The sequence below is a fragment of the Lentinus tigrinus genome, assembly GCF_003813185.1.
Source record: "Lentinus tigrinus ALCF2SS1-7 unplaced genomic scaffold L226scaffold_8, whole genome shotgun sequence".
Lineage (NCBI taxonomy): Eukaryota > Fungi > Basidiomycota > Agaricomycetes > Polyporales > Polyporaceae > Lentinus > Lentinus tigrinus.
In genome coordinates, this window is record NW_027137917.1 from 1373341 (window position 1) to 1389927 (window position 16587).

Consider the following 16587-nt stretch of genomic DNA (forward strand, 5'->3'; position numbering starts at 1 on the left):
CGACGACGACTACGCGCTTGTGGCAGAGCGAGACAACGGTGAATAGTCGACGCGACGCTGACCCTCCCACCCGCCCGGAGTCGTCGACTGGGGACAGTCAATATTTCAGTGGGGAGGGGAGGTGACCGAGTAGACGTCGGCGGTACCAAACATGCAGAAGGAACTACAGACCCTCGGATATCATTTACCTTGTTACAGAATAGTATCCCGGACACGTTTCCCCCTTTCACAAGCTAGTTTTGTTATGCTCGATATCGTAGGAACAATCTTCAACAGATCCCTTCGCTTCGCTCCTTCGCCTCGTCCCGGACTCGACCTTGGTGTATATATATTCTAGCCTCGCTATACACTGTTTCGCTTCGCAATACTTCGCTTCGCATCGCTTCGCTTCGCTTCGCCGCGCTTCGCCTCACTTCAGTTCGTTCTTTGTCAACTGCAGACATTCCATCCCTTTAGACTATACATACTGGCACTCCTTTGTCATTCCCAAGAACACAGTCATTTATTATATAGGACTTCTAGAAGTACATGCAGAGAGCGCCGACGACCACCGCCCAATAAGCCTGCGACTAGCTAAAGCTGGCTACGGGTAGTCCAAGACTAGCTACTGGTTTTCTCCCTTTTATGATAGACGTACGAGAAAATATGCGAGGAAGATACTGACCAGGTATAGTACAGGCGACACCGGCGAAGCAGCGAAGCACGAGGACCCCCTACCGCGATGACGACGACCAGCGAAGTGGCAACCACCAGAAGGGCGACAAGCAAAGGAGCGCAGCTACTCGGAGGCGTCGGGAAGGACCAAGAGCTCCCGGAGAGCGGCGACGTCAGCGGAGGGGTCCAGCGCGGCCAGTTGCGCGAAGTCGAGGGCCTCCTGCAGGGGCGCAGACGGGGGGCTGGGACGATACTCGCCATAGGAAAGGTCGGTGAGCTCCTCCTCGTCGGTACGCAGCTGAGCCAGTTGCTTCGCCATGGTCCAAATCTGCGCGACGAGAGCATTCGCCTGGGCCCGGTTCGCCGCCAACACCACATCGCGGGCCTTCAGCCCGGCCGCGGTACCCTTCGACGACCCAGCCGTGGGACCAGCAGCAGTCGGGGTGGCAGAGGCCTGGGGCTCTGCTCGAACCGACGAGCGAGTATCGCCGCGTCCACGAGAGGTCGAGGCACGAGTACCGGCAGCGGGGGCGCCCTTCGACTCAGCGCCCTTCGACTCAGCACGCCTGGTCGTCACCCTGAGGGAAAGAGGGGTGTGCGAGGTATTAGCGTCGACCTCGACGGCGCGGCGAAGGTCGACCCGGAACCCAGAGCTGTTGGGGCCTTCGGGTAGCCCAAGAGCGCGAAGGTGGAGGTTCAGACGGCCTTGGTGGAAGGCGAGGATTATCGGGCCCTGGTGTTGGAAGGTCTTGATTGCCTCGGTAACCTGCGTGGTATGCTCGAGGTTGAGGTCGTCGACAATCGTGATAGTGCGACCGTTGAACTGGGCGGCCGGGGTCTTCAGGTGCTTCACTGGAACGAAAAGGGCGTTAGCAAGGAGCGGCGAAGGCGAGGCGAAGGGATCAGCACTCACGACGGAACTCCCCAAAAACGTTCATACCGCCGGTGGCGCAGACCTTGCGTTTGGTGGTACAGGCCGCGCACTTCAGTCCGACGCCGCGGTCGCAGTCACGCCCACACAAGTCGCAGGTAGCGGAGAAGACGATAGCAGAGCGGTGCTCCTCGGAGACGCCTTCAACTTCGGCGAGGACCAGGTTAATCCCCCGGTCGCGAAGGATGTCGAGGGCGGTCGAAGACGCGGCGGAGAGAGCTAGCGAAGGTCCGGCGGCCGGCCGCGACGAGCGGGCTTTCTTCGGGGGATTGATGGGCTTCGGCGACTCCTCCATGTCGATGTCGAGCTCAGGCGAGAGGTTGCGTTTCGACGGGGGATTGCGCGGAACCGGTGGAGCCAAGGCGCGCGTTGTAGGGGGCGGGAGGATCTCTTCGATATCGCTGTCGCTGCTGGCGCCGCGTTTATCATCATCGTCGTCGTCGTCGTCGTCGGCAGGCTCCCCACCAGTGTCGCGCGTATTGAGGGTCTCAGCGCGCTCCTTGCCTTTAAGCGTTGACGACGGGCGAGTCGAAGGCGTAGCCGAGGTGTTCACCGCGGACGTGGGCGGTCCCGCTGGTGCGCCGCTAGTCGAAGGACCATCCACTTCGGGGTCCGAAGGCATGCGATGGAGGGCGAGCGTAGCCCAGGAGCGAGGCAGCCGCTTCGATCGTGCCTTGGCAGCAGAGGCGGCTAGGACAAGTCAGTGAGCAAGGCGATGATCGGCAGGGCGAGGCGAAGTAGAGCACTTACCGGTGAGCTCCGCGCGAGGTAAGAGCGCGGTGAGGTCCTTCACCTCGGCCTCGCAGCGGACGAGCGACCCGCGGTACTTCGCCATCATCGCCGCGAAGTCCCGAGCGGAGAGGACACCAGCGCCGTACTCCGCAGAGAGCCGCTGGCACATCTGGGTTTCCAAGTCGACTTGCATCGTGGCGCTCTCAAGCTCGCTTCGCAGGCCTTCAAGTCTTACCGCACGCGAGACCTCCAGGTAGTCGAAGAAAAAGTCGGTGGCGGTGCGCGAGGACGCCGCAGAGGCAAAGTGGGCGTAGAGATCGAAGAAGGCGACGTCAGGGCAGGGTTTGCGCCCGTTCTCTTCGCGCTGGGGAAGGTGTCAGCAAGGCGAGCATACAAACCGGCGAAGCTGCAAAGCGTACCAGGATTGACAAGAAACTGCGCGCTCGCGCCTGATACGCCTGGTCGTCCAGCGGGTGCATCTCGAGGAGGAATGCCGCGACAAAGTCGCCCAGCTCGACGGGGTCGGGGGGAAGAACATCAGACAGGACCACGTCTCCCTCGGCGTCGCGATCCTCAGCGGCCGGATGGGAGGGCGAAACCGGCGGAGCGGTCGACAGCAAGTTGGCAGCGGGAACCAAGGGGTCGGACGGAGGCGAGCTCCCAGTCGGAAGGGGCTTGGTGGTGGAGGAAAACATCGAGGAGCAGGGGGCGAGCAGAGAGTGGAGGAAGGCAAGAAGAAGGGGGAAGGGAAGGCGAGGGAGACCAAGACTCACCTTCCTGCGCAGTTTAAGATTGTCAGAGTCGCCCGGGACCGCGTGCATCAGCTTCTCTACGGCGATCAAGACCCGGCCCTGGCAGGCGGCTTCTATCTCAACAAATGCCGAACTCTATTGGCGCAACCTAGACATCCTCCTTCCTACTCTAGCCACCTTTTTTCAGCGCTCCGTTACTGGCCTCTATCCCACCCGCGCTCGGCACCGCCACGACCTTCATGACTGGGACGTCAAAGGAGCGAAGCTGCCGATCTGGAAGCGAAGCAATCGCGAACCCTCAACCGTCGCGGCGAGGAAGGATGTAGGTGCGCCCCCCGGGGGCCTCTAGAGTCGACTGGATCTCGGCGTCGACTTTGTCCATGGCATCCTCGACTTCGTAGATGAGCCCCCGGATATGCAGGAGAAGATCGACGTCGACGACGGCGGCTTCATTGGCGACCCGAGAAATGCGAGTCAGAAGCGATAGGTCCGCGCGTTGGCGAGCCGCATGCGCCTGCAGGACTCGTCGTTCGAACTCACGGCGGAAACGGTCGATGCGCGCGGCGAGCTCCGATGCGAAGCGTTCGCCATCGTGGGGCCACTCCTTGAGGATGTCGAGGCTACGGTTCGACTGTTCACGGAGGGTAGCCATCATCGCGGAGGTTCCGTGCCCCATGGAGAAAGCGAGTAGGGTCGCCTACGACCGGTCAGCTAGGACGCTACTATTGGGCCGCTACGCGAACTCACTGCACAGTCCCCAACCTTGGCGTATCCCGAAGCCACATAGCCGTTGTCAGTCGCGACGTCGCTACACAAGGCCTCTAATTCATTGACCGCCTCGACAAGCTGCGTGGTGGCCTGGGGGATCAGCTCGGCGACGAGGCGGTCGATGTCTTGGTGGAGGTCGGGCATAAGGCGAACTATAGGGGGAGGGCGCGCAGACATTTAGGACGGAGGCGACAGGGCGAGCGAAGCGAGCCCGGTCACATTTATATTCGCGCGACCCCCCCCCCTCCTTTCGATCTTGCTCCATCACAGTCCGATCGATTATCGCCCCATCGACAGCATGCGTCGAGGACTGAGGACAGTCCAGATTTCAGTGGGGAGGGGATGATGAGTCACCGAGCTTTCTGCGCCCCTAGTCGAACCCATCCATGCAGCTTCGACCACGCTTCGCCTTCGTTTCACCCTCAATGCGTTCCCCAGTCGTGGGAGCAGGCTACTACTATACTTATCTATCTTCTTACCCAACACTCTTTGTAATGACTTCGCTGTGTCAGCGCTAATCAGAGAATCTCTCCCCCTCTCCGTCACCATCTCGACTTTGGCGCCGGTTCGCCTTCGCTGGAAGGCCGTAAGTTCAGCAGTCGACTCGCCGTAGTGTCGACCGAGCAAGAGTTCGCTCGCTTCGCAAGAAAGTAGCCCACGAGGGGCCTGAGTTCGCTAATCCCGACTATCGAGTCGCCGCCGAGTTTCGAAGCAAGTATCCCGCACCAGCGAAGAGAAGACCGCCAGTCTAGGAGCGAAGTAGCTCCTGTGCTATCGAGCACGAGAATCCGACCACTCACCGAGGGTGCACCAGTTTAGTCCCTCTCCTCCCTCGTCCGCCACCTATACACTCCCTTCCTCGTCCCCTTCTTCCTTCGACGCGCCCTCCCGCGAGCGAGTTTGCTTCCCCAACGCCCCACCGGCTTACTGCTTCGCCCGATACGCCGAAGCGCGCTCCCCGGATTGCGCCATTTCCGAGTCCATTCCAAAACACCCCGCCTCGACCGTGAGCCTTCGCCTCGACGTGTCCCCACACCTTCCCCTCTCAGTCCGTCCACGGCTTCGCAGCTTCGCGCCGCCTCTTCCTCGACTTCGCAGATAGGCTCTACTCGTGCGACCACGGTCACCCAGCTTCGACCCGGGAATCGACTAGCCAACTCGTAACCTTTCAGGTTTGTTGTGTTTTTTGTTGGGATTTTCCCCTCAGAGACGCAGCTACCCTATCACCGGGACTCCGATCCATCAAGATCTGGCAGTACCAATAACGATGGTACGGGCTCCATTCAGCCTGAAGACTCGAGTACTAGCGCAATTCAGATGAATGTGGAGCCTCTTGGACACTCTATCTACTCGCATGAATCCTCTACGCCCTTGCAGGACGTTCTGTTCCCAGTCCAGGCCACAGCAGATAGGCCCCCGGGTTACCATGACGTACCCGAGGTTCGCTACGATTATCTGCAAGAACCATCACAACGCTCGCCCACATCGGATCCATCCCCAGACAATTATAGTACTCCGATGCCCGCACCATCTTCGCCTGGTATCCTCGGATTGCGGTTCGAAAGCCCCAAAAATTGCAAGTGTTGTGTCCACAGTTTTGCAGCTTCACAGACGCTGACACCATGTATTTTGCTACAGTGGACGCGTCACCTCGAGCCGCCGAAACTAGGCCTCTGCCTATGTCTGTTGCTTCTATGTGGTTGCCGCCGAGCGAGCGATCCCCGGCGGATGACCAAGGATTCAGGAGTCTTGCGGGCACACTCAAGAAGCCTGCGGATAGACCTAGTTCTGTATTTCCCAGTAGCCGTCAGTCTACCTGGGACTCGCATCACCCCAGTGAACCAGTAGGACGTGGACGACCCGGAGGCAAGGCAGTCACCTTCGAGGACCCTGACACAGGTGAAGTGCCACCTGTGACACGCTCTGGTCAGGACACAAGCGGTGTCCGCTCCCGCACGTCTCTTGGCTCAATGAAATCCTACTCCGCATCTGCCAGCCCCAAGGTTCAACCTGTTTCCGAGGTGACGGTCCATGCAAATCGCCACCGGTGTTTTTGCTTAAGCACTCTTTTTAGTCCGTACAGGATACTGCTCAACAGGACGGCATCCCAGACACTGTCCCCGACGTGGATATATGGCCATTGTACCTTCAGCATGCGCTAGTAGAAGATAAAGAAACCGTTCAAGCGTGGAATAGCGATCTCGATTCCATCTTGATATTTGTACGTCCTCAATCATATTCACTTGGAAGAGCAGTCCCGTTCTAACTGTTCTTGACAGGCTGCCCTTTTTTCCGCAGTTTTGACGACGCTGGTCATAGAGTCGTACCAGAACCTTCAGCCTGACCCGCAGGTCGAGATGATGCGGGCGGTATTACTGCAACTTCAAAGGAACGCCAACGCCACAACGGCTGTTCAGTCCCCTGTCCCTCCGTTCAAACTGACCGGCTCTGCCATCCGCGTTAATGTGTACTGGTTCTCTAGTCTCATCATCAGCCTCTCTACGGCTCTTCTGGCTATTCTTGCAAAACAGTGGGTGAACTACCTACTGGCCGGATTGTCACCGGTCCCTTCGACTCAGGGAAGACACCGCCAGTACCGCATGGATGGCCTCCACAAGTGGAACTTGCCTGCTATCCTATCTCTCCTTCCTCTCCTTCTGCATCTGGCTCTCCTGCTATTCTTTGCAGGCCTCGTCGACTTCGTTTGGGATTTGAACGGTATCATCGGCATTGTCTCTGCTGTCTTCATCAGGAAAAACCTCCCCAGCCAATTTGCGCTAAAGAGCGCAAATTGGCTGCCATTATCTGCTATCCTGCTATCGGGTGATATAGTGTCACAAATTAGTGCTACTAGGTGCACAGTGTAGCACAAATTAGAAACGTCGTCATTACCGTGTATGTAATAGTGCTCATTTATCAATATATGATCACTATCCATGTAGATACAATGGACAGTGTTCGGAGTAGTGTTCATATGTTCCAGCATGTTGATCAAGTAGTGATTGCGGAATATGTTCATTACACTAGATAATACAGGAAGACTTATCTATGCTACACTAATACAAACAGACGATGCATGCAATTCAGAGAGCGAGAGAAAGCGCAGAAGAGAGTGTGAGAGAGCGCGAGAGACCACAAGTGAGAGCATGAGGGAGAGTGCGGGGAGGGTGCAAGACAGAGCGAAAAAGAGGAGGGGGGAAGAGAGCGCGAGAACAAGAGCCAGAGAGGGCTAGAAGGAGAGTGCATGAGCGAGCGAGAGTGCGAGGGAGGATGCGAGAGAGAGCCAGTAGGGCAATGAAGACGTTGCAGAGGGTGACTGTTGTAGTACTTACCATCATAGTGTTTCAGCTGCTGGAACTTCCATAGGTCGTCCCCGAGAGACGTCACCATGTCGATCCTCACGCCCTTGTTCACCTTCTCCATGCCGAGCTTGGTGAGGCCGATGCCTGCCGTGTGCTTGCGGGTAGACGGAGATGCACACTTGTGAAGTGCAATAGAGGGAGAGAGAGTACGAGCGGGAGAGCGCGAGGATAGCGTAAAGAGCGCGAGCGGGAGAGGGCGAAGTAAGGAAGGGCGAGAGAGCGGGGAAAGCGAGAGCACGGCACAAAGAGATCAATCACGGTGGAAAGCAAGAGCAAGAGCGTAAGGTCGGTGGCGTGGGAACCGAGTCCCGAAGACGCCCGCCACGTCATCCTTCATCGACGTCTTCTCGTCCACTCTCTTCCTCTTCCTCCTCGTCTCTCTCTCCCGCTCTGTCTTTGTTTCGACTCTTGCCTGCCCGCCTGTCTCTGTGTGTGTTTCTCTCTCTCTCTCGCCCTCTTGCCACCCACACGCACGTATACCCGCCGACCCGCACTCGCATACACCTGCACTCGCACTGGCCTGGACTTGCTCTCCGGTCTGCGCGCCCACGCTCTCGTCCACCTTTCCGCGCTCATACCAGCCTGCTCGTGATCTTGCATGTCCCCTGTGCTTTCGTTCGCCTGCCCCTGCTGTCGTCCACCCTTGCACCTTGCACACTCATGCCCGCCTGCCCGCGCTCTGGTCTGTCCCCTGCGCTCCTGTCTGTCCGCCCATGGTCTCGTCTACCCCGTTCGCCTGGCTGTATTCTTGTCTGCGCCCGCGCTCTGCATGTTGCTCGCCCGCGCTCTTGCACGTCACCTGCCCCCCCTCTTCTCCGCCAGCCTGCTCTGTCGCCCTCAGTATCGATACAATTGTCGTTATATACATGTATCTATGTACTTCAACAATGGCATTGACGATTTTATTGTCTCTATCTTGTGTGATCAGTAACGGATACTGCCACAAATCCCAGTCACCATGTTCACAGTGTGTTCCTAATGAGCTGATAATTATCACGAATCTATTGTCATTATGTCACAAAAATGTCGCTCAACTGCTACGTTAGCAGACCACCATTCCAATTATCGCTCATTTGCTAACCCATGCAAATTATCACTACTCGCGCTTATTAGCGCAAAATGGCGCAAAATGGCCAGGGAGGTTTTTCCTGATGCTTGGTCATCGCCACCTTCCTCCGAGTCGTGTATGCCATCACAAACCTATTGTCTTACATCTATCCCGAATGTCCTTTCAAGACCTCTGTAACCGTATTCATTGCCCTTGGTCACGAGCTCCTAGCTATTGCATACGACACGCTCCTCGTCAACGTCAAGCTTGTGTGGGAGTCCATTGCCACCATCTGCCGCTACCTCGTTCGGGTCCTCCGCACACCTCGGACGTTCAATCGGCGTACTCTGAAGATAGCCGTGGCGGACTTCCAGCAGAGCAAGAGCTACGTTGAAGCGGAGAAGCCTAGGTACGGCGCACTACGTATAGCGTCGCTTCGGTACCAAGACGAGCAATACATTGCGCAAAATACCAGCCTCATGGACGCTCGCGTATTCATCTGGTTGATACACAATGCCGGTCGTCTGACCCGAAGAGTGGACCTCGCCTACGCATTCATGCGGTTCCCTCACCTAGTTCGACATCGCAAATTGCTTATCGAAAACGGGGGGCTCACGTTGCTCGAAGACCTCTTTAGGTCTTGGTACAACGTACGATAGGCTGAACTAAGCGATCAACGTCGTCGCAGAATCCTATCCGTTGTTCGAACCCTGGGAACCCTGGTCACTGGAGAACACCTGAACCATGGTGCACTTTCCGCCGGATTCCGGCGGATGATGGCGGATGATGGGAGATATGATCGGCCCGGTTGATAAGATAAGACCAGTAAGAAACCCGTAGTAGTCTCAGTAAGTAGTCTGTATGCTGTCGGCCATATACCACCCTTTGCCCATCCCTCTAAGTCCGCAGAGGCTTCACCGGTTCTTCTATGCCTGAACTGGTTCCTCTACTAGCTCACGTTGGCGGCTAGTGGTCTGGAATGCATATTCCTATATGTGTCTATGGAGGTTGTGAAACCGCGCAACCACTTAAGTGGTTATTCTTCTAGCTGAACCGCTTCAGGCAATCCTTGAAGTGGTTGCACCTTTCCGCTGAAGCAGTTATGTCTCTCTATTCCAAACCACTTAATTGGTTGCTTGTTTTTCAGGTGATCTCATTTCCGCTTAAGTGGTTCTACTTTCTAGAGCTTCCTATGCTGAAGGCTTATTTCTTATTTACTTATTGTTTCATTTACTTATACTTGTTAATTTATTCACTCCCCCCTTATTACTATTCAAGCTCAGATTATATTACCATTCAGGCTCAGATTATTATCTGCTACAAGTGGTCCAGCATTCAAGTGAGATGGTTCACGCCGACGCAACAGACAACAAATGAAGTGATTCTTTGAAAAGCTGAAGTGGTTCTTCACAAAGCGGAAGCGGTTCTTCGTAACACTTAAGCGGTTCTTCGTAACACTTAAGCGGTTCTTCGTAACACTTAAGCGGTTCTTCGTAACACTTAAGTGGTTCAAGCACTTCAATGAAGTGAGCAGCTTGTGGCGACCAGCTGTAATAATATCATATATTGCTTGAAAGAAGGAATTAATTGAATGCATGAACCGCTGAAGCATACAGTGTGTCCCTGCAGAAGGACGACCATGGAGAGGCAAAGAGAGCGAGCGTCTCCGATAGTTATCAGGGATAAGATGCACATAAGAAACTTTGTTAGTTGTGATTGACGCCTGCTTCCGCCGGATTCCGGCTGATTCCGCCGGAAGGCGCACCATGGTTCAGGCAATCAGGGTCACTGAAGCGGAGGTTGACGGCGCAGAGTTCAGCGAGATGAACATACCGAACGATTCCGTGTTAGATGGCACACCTTTCCTCCTCGTACAACGCCCTCACCAGCACCTCGACGCTGTCTTGTCCAACGACTCGCTCAAACTCGTGAGCCATCTTCTCCGTGACTTGCGGGAACTACCCCTCTCCCTTGCTGCTCACACCGTTCGACTCTCCGTGCAGTTGACCGAGGGCGACCATGCGGTTGAGTGGACCCGTCTTGGGGGGAACAGGCTCATTGAAGAATTCCTCCGACGTCTCATGAACTTTACCACAGCCGGTAGTGCACCACGTTCGGACCTCGTCCCCGCTGTCAACACAGTCATCTACCTCGCGCTTTGCGATGCCGCGCGGCCCCAGCGCAACGGCTTCGCCCTTGCGTCCACAGGTGGTTCTGTGTCAGACATACGGTACTGGCTAACAGTGCTGCTGAACGTCATGCATCGCGTCCCCATGGACGATGCCACTCTTCCCCAAATTTGCTGGGGCATTTGCGCCCTCTCATGGGCCTTGTCTCCCCAGACCAACGGTGTCGCGCTCCGTCCGTTGGTGCCTCGGCTTCCGGAGTGGGGCATGCGAGACCTCGCTGGCTCTATGGTTGACTTGCTCTCATGCAACCAGGATCCCGATGTCCTGAGTACGGTCGTCCTGGCATTGGAAGGCATGCTCTGGAACACAACTCCCGGGATGTGGGTCGGGCACAACGAGCTGTGTCGAGCCCTGCAATCAAAATCGCGATATGGCCTCTTCATGGACGACATCTATAGGAAACTCATTAAGGGAGAATTTGCCACACACCGTCTCTCTAGGATCCTCGTCTCCCTCACCCGGATAGCTGCGTACCTCTCGTTCTTTGATCGGGCAGGACCTGAAGACACGAAAGTGTCTCTCACCGCAACTGTGTTCAGCATCCTGAAGTATCTGCTTATTCAGGTATCCCCCGCGAAGCGTAGGACATCGCCGGAGCAGACCTCAACTTCCCGGGCCAAGGAGTCAACCACGATGGACATGGTTACCCGACGGTGGACATATCGCGCAGTCTGTCGGATCGTCGTTCTGTACCTGAAGGATCCCCGGTGGATGCCATTCTACCAGGGTCCCTGTTGGAGCAAACCGTCGAGCGTCGTCAGAGTGAAGCAAGTAGATAGATTTCCGCTTGTCCTGTACGGTAGCATCGTGGTACAGAGGCAAACGGATGGGGCATAAGGCGCCCGTCCGCACACGAAAATCGTCGCAGGTGCTACGCTGCGAGCAAGCGCTCGCTCGCTCGCTCACAAAATCCAACAGTCCCATCCCTACGGATTTGATCTATACGGACGACCTCGAGTCTATCGTAGCTACGGGGGCAGATTTCGTCGCTGCCGTTGAAGCTCTGCCCGTTATCCCCAACGAGACACGGTGGCGACCTCTCCAGCCTTTCACGCGTGAGGCGTTCTGTAGCATCGTGAAGGACGCCTTCACCCGAGAGCTGCACTTCACTTCAGACGTTCGGGAAATGGGCGGATGGGACAGGGATATGGTTCGCATGGTCAGCGAAGCGGTCAGGTCTCGCAAGTTGCTGGAGACCCTGTTAGCATCGCCGTACACCTGCGTGCATATAGACCTGTTGGTCCCTGTTGTGCATTACGTGTACACCACCCTCTTCTCTGGCCCACGCCCAATCCTCGTCGATGGAGTCCAAGGACACCCGGGGCAGAAGACCCTAGCCTTCCTCAGGCGATATGACACACGACATCCTGCGCACCAAATGGCACTCGCACTGCGACATGTCTGGGTCCCATTCCTCTGCAAGTTCACGGAAGAGCTGAATTACGGCTCGCACGTCTACTCCGAGATGCACGAGCTCCTGATCGAGCTCATCTGTATCTCAGGATACCTCGCATTCTTCGAACACCCAGACGAGCTACCGCGGGGCGAGAACGAACATGCCATGATTCAGTACCTCCTTGCCCTCATCCGAAGTCGCCCTACGAGGACTCCGATGCAGATACGACGCTATGTGTGGAGTGCTCTTGGCAGCATGGCAGCGCTCTATCTATACAGCACTGACGAGCTGCGTGATGAGGAAGACCCCATACGTCACTTCCGCCCCGAACGCGCGAGCCCCGAGGACATCGCGATCGGCCTGACCAGAATCGTATCCTCACGATACTATGCCCTGTTGAAGAAAAAGCGGCCGCAGCCCCACTGTCGGGAGTGCGCCCTATACACAGATGGCGTGCGACAGCTCACTGGCAACCACTGGCGTGTGCCCGCGATTTTCGCAGAAGCAGCACTGGAGATGATGCTGGAGATTTGGGACTCGGCGGACTGGGAGTCGTTGGAGATACAGAAACGCCTTCTCCACCATGCGATCGGACCTGTGGTGCGCGTCTTGAGTGTCGTGGAGGGGAACACAGGGACCTTAGCGGACAGACTTGCAACGCGGATATAACTGATGCCGGCCTTGAGCTTGAACGGTCCCTCCTTGCAGCGGAGACTGACGCTATAACAATTATAATGAGTAGTGGTTGCGCTTGTGCGATGAGAGAACAAGTTGCATATCTGTACTGTACTGTAGCACTACAACAATGACTTGATGAGATACGATACATAAGAGAGAAGTAGCCAACTGTCCCGCGTGGTAACGAAACAGGTGCTCCAGACGTTGACATAGTCAAATATCTGCATTAATATAGTCAGGACCCGCGGCGAGTATCGTACGGGTCCTGATAGAACATATGCACCACTCGCGAAGAGCGTTGTGATCTAGCACACACGTCCACCCAACCTTCATATGCCTTGCGGCGTTCCAGCGGGCTCTTTGGTGTGCAAAGTTTGATAATGATTAACATACAACTCACTGGGTGTGTCGCCGAGAAAATGACTCGACGGTAGTGACCAGCTGAGGTTGTGGAACGCGGAAGTCCGAGGGATCACTGAAGTTCGTTATGAGCAGCCTGGTATTCTGAAGACTACAATTTCCACTCACAACGATGAAGATGCCCGTGTAGATTCGTAAACTTTGTGGTCCCTGTGGAACGTGGCATCCACGCCGGGAAGGTACAATATCGAATCCTCAGATTACCCAGGGTATGCAGCAGTACATCTATGTAGTCAGCCTCTCCATCATAGTCACAGCACTTGCCTCCGACTACTCCCCGGGCCGGATATCCCGTATCGCTCCTTCTCCCAGTCGGACCACTCGAAGACGGGGAGCGGGTGCGCCTCGGTGTTGAAGACCCAGCGGTCGAGCGGGATGAGGTCCTCGTCCGTGAAGAGGAGGTACAGATACTTGAGCCTGGAAGAGCGGAGCCATAGTCAGCGTCAACGATCTAAAATGAACTTAGGGAGGAAGCCATCGTACGTCTCTGCGGTGAAGAAGCTACGTCACAAACAGGAAGTCAACATGAGTCGCATTAGTCGGTTATTGAACGGAAGGGTTACCTGGGCATCTCATCTTTCTTCGGGGCTGGGGAACTCGTCACCGAGCTGAGGCTCGCATACCCGCTCTCCGTCCGAGCCTCCTTCTCGATCGCCTGGAAGACCGCCCACCCGCGCTCCCTCCACGCCTCGTCGCCCGTCGTCCGCCACATCAAGTAGAAGCTCTCCACAGTCTGCACATATGCCGATGCTCATCAACCAACATCCGCGCCCATACACTGCCAAAAGGAACCGCTTACCTCGGGTCTCAGTAAATACCCCGTCTTCATCTCCACATAGTCCTTCTGCGCCTGCTGCCCCCTGACCGGGGGCACCTCCGCAAGCCCAGGCGGTACGCCACCCGGCCTCCCCTTCCGCTCCCACGCATCCACGGCGTCGAGCCACTTGGTCCCGGGCTTCATGGCCATCTCGTCTGGGCCGAGCCCCGTCTCGCTGTCCGCATACGTGATCCAGCACGTGTACGCGAGGCCCTGCGCGGCCCACTGGTGCAGCTGCCGGGTGCGCGGGGCGAGTGGGAGGGTGTGCGCGCCGAGCGCGAGCAAGCCCGGGAGGAAGCAGGAGAGGTGCTCAAGCGTATGCGTGGGCGCCGATCGGTAGGCGCCAGTCACGTAGAGGAGTTGCCGGTTTGGCGTGATGTAGAGGAGGTTGCGGAGGACGGAGGAGATGTCGCGCAGGTCTGTGGAATGTTAAGGGTAATGTGTGAGGGTTCAGTATGATTAGCGAGGATGTGGGAGGGGATGGTGCGTACAGAGGTCGAGAACTTTGGGCTCGGACATGCTGCTTAGCAGGTATTGTTTGAGCAGGTACTCGTGTGCACTGTCGGCGAACGCGCCGACGGAGAACTGATCTGTAGGTACCAGTGAGTCGCTAGTGCACAGCTTGAAGGCAAGCATACGTACCATTAGAGGGCATACCAGTCTTCACGGACCACTTTGTGGGAAACTGATCGTCTTCCAACTCGGCAGTGTACATGATCTCCATGATGCGCTCAACCTACTCAGGGATCAGAGGTCTCCGGCACTCGTGGTGGCAAGGAATGGCATACGTTGTCGAAGTAGTACTTGCGCCCAGTCAGATGCGCAAGGTACTTGTACTCCATCTGGCAACTGAGCGCTTCGGCCCATAAAATGTCGGATCCCGTCCACCCGGTCCTCGTCTTGCCGCTAAGGTTAGGCTGTCAGATCAGACGAGCGCGGTCGGAAGTAGATCGCTCACGAGACAGTGTTCACAGCATACATGGGGAGGCCATGTGTGGTGTTGAACGCAGGGAGCAGCATGGATCCCAGATCGTCTGCCCGGGCAAGCAGAATCGGCTCGCCGGACAACGCGTATGCGGAAAGCAGTCCTCCGAGATAACGGATCACGGTCTCAAAGAACGGTGCATAGGATCCCTTGGGTACAGAGCAGAAGATCAGGAAGGGGGAGTCTCGAGAGTTGGGAGGTACACGGCTTACCTCTTCAAGCGCGAAAGTCATGTTCGCTAGGATGGGGACGGCTTCACGAAACTCGTCGTGGAGTCCCATGAGCAGCATAGTGTCCAAGCTGTCCACAAGAGTCAGGCGCCATCCGTTGAAGCTGTCGCCGAACGTGAGTCACGGAACGCAGGATGTATGGAACACTGCTCACTTGTCCACCGCACGATTGCTCACCGGAAGCAGCTCATCGTTTGATCCCGCGTACTTCACGTACCCGCCATAGGCATGCCGGAAGGCATCCCGCACCGCGTCCGCTCGCGACGACCACTTCGTGTGCTCCTTGGGCCCGGGTCCGTATGGAGGTGGAGGCGGCGGATGCCTAAACGGGTGATCGTGCGGGGGCGGAGGGTACAACCAAGGCCGATCTGGCTCGGGACCCGAGGGGGTTGCCAGTTGCATGAGACCCCATAGCAAACATGTCGCGACAACTCCGAGGGGTATGAGACGATAGACACGCTTCTTCCGCAACGCGTCCATGTCGAGAGGCTGATGGGATGCGGTCCGAGCGTTCCGCTATGACGAGTTCATGTAAGGTCCAAACTTGAGCGCAAGGAAGGAAAGTCGTCGAGTGCCAGTGGGATGAAGGATCGATGAAAGAGGTCGTCAAGACTCAATATCCAGTCGACGACGGGGACGGAGAGGTGGCAGGAAGCACGGAGTGTGTGTGTCGCCGCATGTGTCGCGTGGTGTCGCCTATGTCGCCGCCGTGCCAAGAGATCAGTGGGAACTGCCACTGCCGAGGATGTTGAGCGATCGAGGCCGATACCAGATGCATGGAGCCGTCCAGGAACCTATCGCCACTTCTTCGTTGCAATGTCTCTCCTTGCCATGATCATTCAGTATCTTCCAGGTGGGAGGCACTGGTCGACTGGCAGGCTGGTCGTGGATATCAGGGGCAAGTCAGTGAGGTCGCTCACAGAGAAGGTACAGTAGATCTTGAAAGCCTTACGGTCACATATGGGCCACTGTGTCTCCCATGCCATCTGTTTGAATGCTTGCATGGAACTGTATTGCCAGATGCCGGCGACAACAGATCCCGCGTGGGATCGTTCTCCAGAATCACCTATATTTCGCCTACGTTGAAGGGGGTGCTCGTTGCTGTCCACAAGGTCCGTGACAGTACTAGTGGGTGCTTACTAGATTTTCCTGGTCCATGACCTCAAACTCACAAGGACAAGAATGCGAAGGACGATGCTTCATCTCCAAGAGCGTCCAAGGGGCGTTCATATGGTCTTGACCGAGGATATCGCGGTTTACGTTTAATGATTCCGTTCTCGACAGTCTGCAAGTACACGCCTACTGTTAGAAGAGATGCCTCTCACCATTCCTTTCTCTTGGTGTACTGTGGTGGTTAACGCGATAGAACAGAGGAGAACTCGGATTACTGTGCTGCGCATATGCGAGAGGGTTCTGAGAGAAGCGCTCATTCGGAACGCGGACCGGGAGTTGTGCGCACTGCGATTGGCGCTACTACTATCGACCCCTTGTCGACCTCGAACTTCCAAGTATCTGAACCCCAACCCCTCCTCCTTCTCTCTCTCGTCGAATGACAACCGGCTATACAAGAATCCCGATATGTTTTGATTATGGCTTGAATCTCGATTGGAAAAGTCAGCGCATTC

The 16587-nt window shown here is 56.3% G+C and overlaps 4 protein-coding genes across 4 annotated transcripts; 2 read left to right on the top strand and 2 right to left on the bottom strand.

The window, feature by feature from the left end:
• Nucleotides 1-778: 778 nt before the first annotated feature.
• L226DRAFT_522225 (uncharacterized protein) lies at nucleotides 779-4014 on the bottom strand (the record flags this gene model as incomplete). Its single annotated transcript, XM_067678748.1, has 9 exons — nucleotides 779-1506; nucleotides 1568-2275; nucleotides 2336-2681; nucleotides 2737-2991; nucleotides 3091-3182; nucleotides 3247-3342; nucleotides 3373-3516; nucleotides 3610-3766; nucleotides 3817-4014. The coding sequence occupies 9 exons, from the start codon at nucleotides 4012-4014 to the stop codon at nucleotides 779-781; spliced, it is 2724 nt and encodes a 907-aa protein (XP_067537302.1).
• Nucleotides 4015-5965: 1951 nt separating this feature from the next.
• On the top strand, nucleotides 5966-6704 carry L226DRAFT_460509 (uncharacterized protein; the record flags this gene model as incomplete). The annotated part of the gene is made up of 2 exons (XM_067675595.1): nucleotides 5966-6091; nucleotides 6117-6704. Coding segments are annotated over 2 exons (714 nt in total), but the record flags the coding sequence as incomplete, so codon positions are not given.
• A 1453-nt stretch (nucleotides 6705-8157) lies between these two features.
• Nucleotides 8158-12501, top strand: L226DRAFT_559656 (uncharacterized protein; the record flags this gene model as incomplete). Its single annotated transcript, XM_067683309.1, has 7 exons — nucleotides 8158-8166; nucleotides 8436-8897; nucleotides 9548-9586; nucleotides 9642-9773; nucleotides 10023-10175; nucleotides 10251-11207; nucleotides 11305-12501. The coding sequence occupies 7 exons, from the start codon at nucleotides 8158-8160 to the stop codon at nucleotides 12499-12501; spliced, it is 2949 nt and encodes a 982-aa protein (XP_067537304.1).
• Nucleotides 12502-13181: 680 nt separating this feature from the next.
• L226DRAFT_460616 (seven-hairpin glycosidase) lies at nucleotides 13182-15442 on the bottom strand (the record flags this gene model as incomplete). Its single annotated transcript, XM_067675603.1, has 10 exons — nucleotides 13182-13347; nucleotides 13414-13431; nucleotides 13494-13663; nucleotides 13730-14166; nucleotides 14239-14337; nucleotides 14390-14483; nucleotides 14536-14653; nucleotides 14706-14881; nucleotides 14945-15065; nucleotides 15117-15442. 10 exons carry the CDS (start codon nucleotides 15440-15442, stop codon nucleotides 13182-13184), a joined length of 1725 nt encoding a protein of 574 aa, XP_067537305.1.
• Between the last annotated feature and the right edge of the window lie 1145 nt (nucleotides 15443-16587).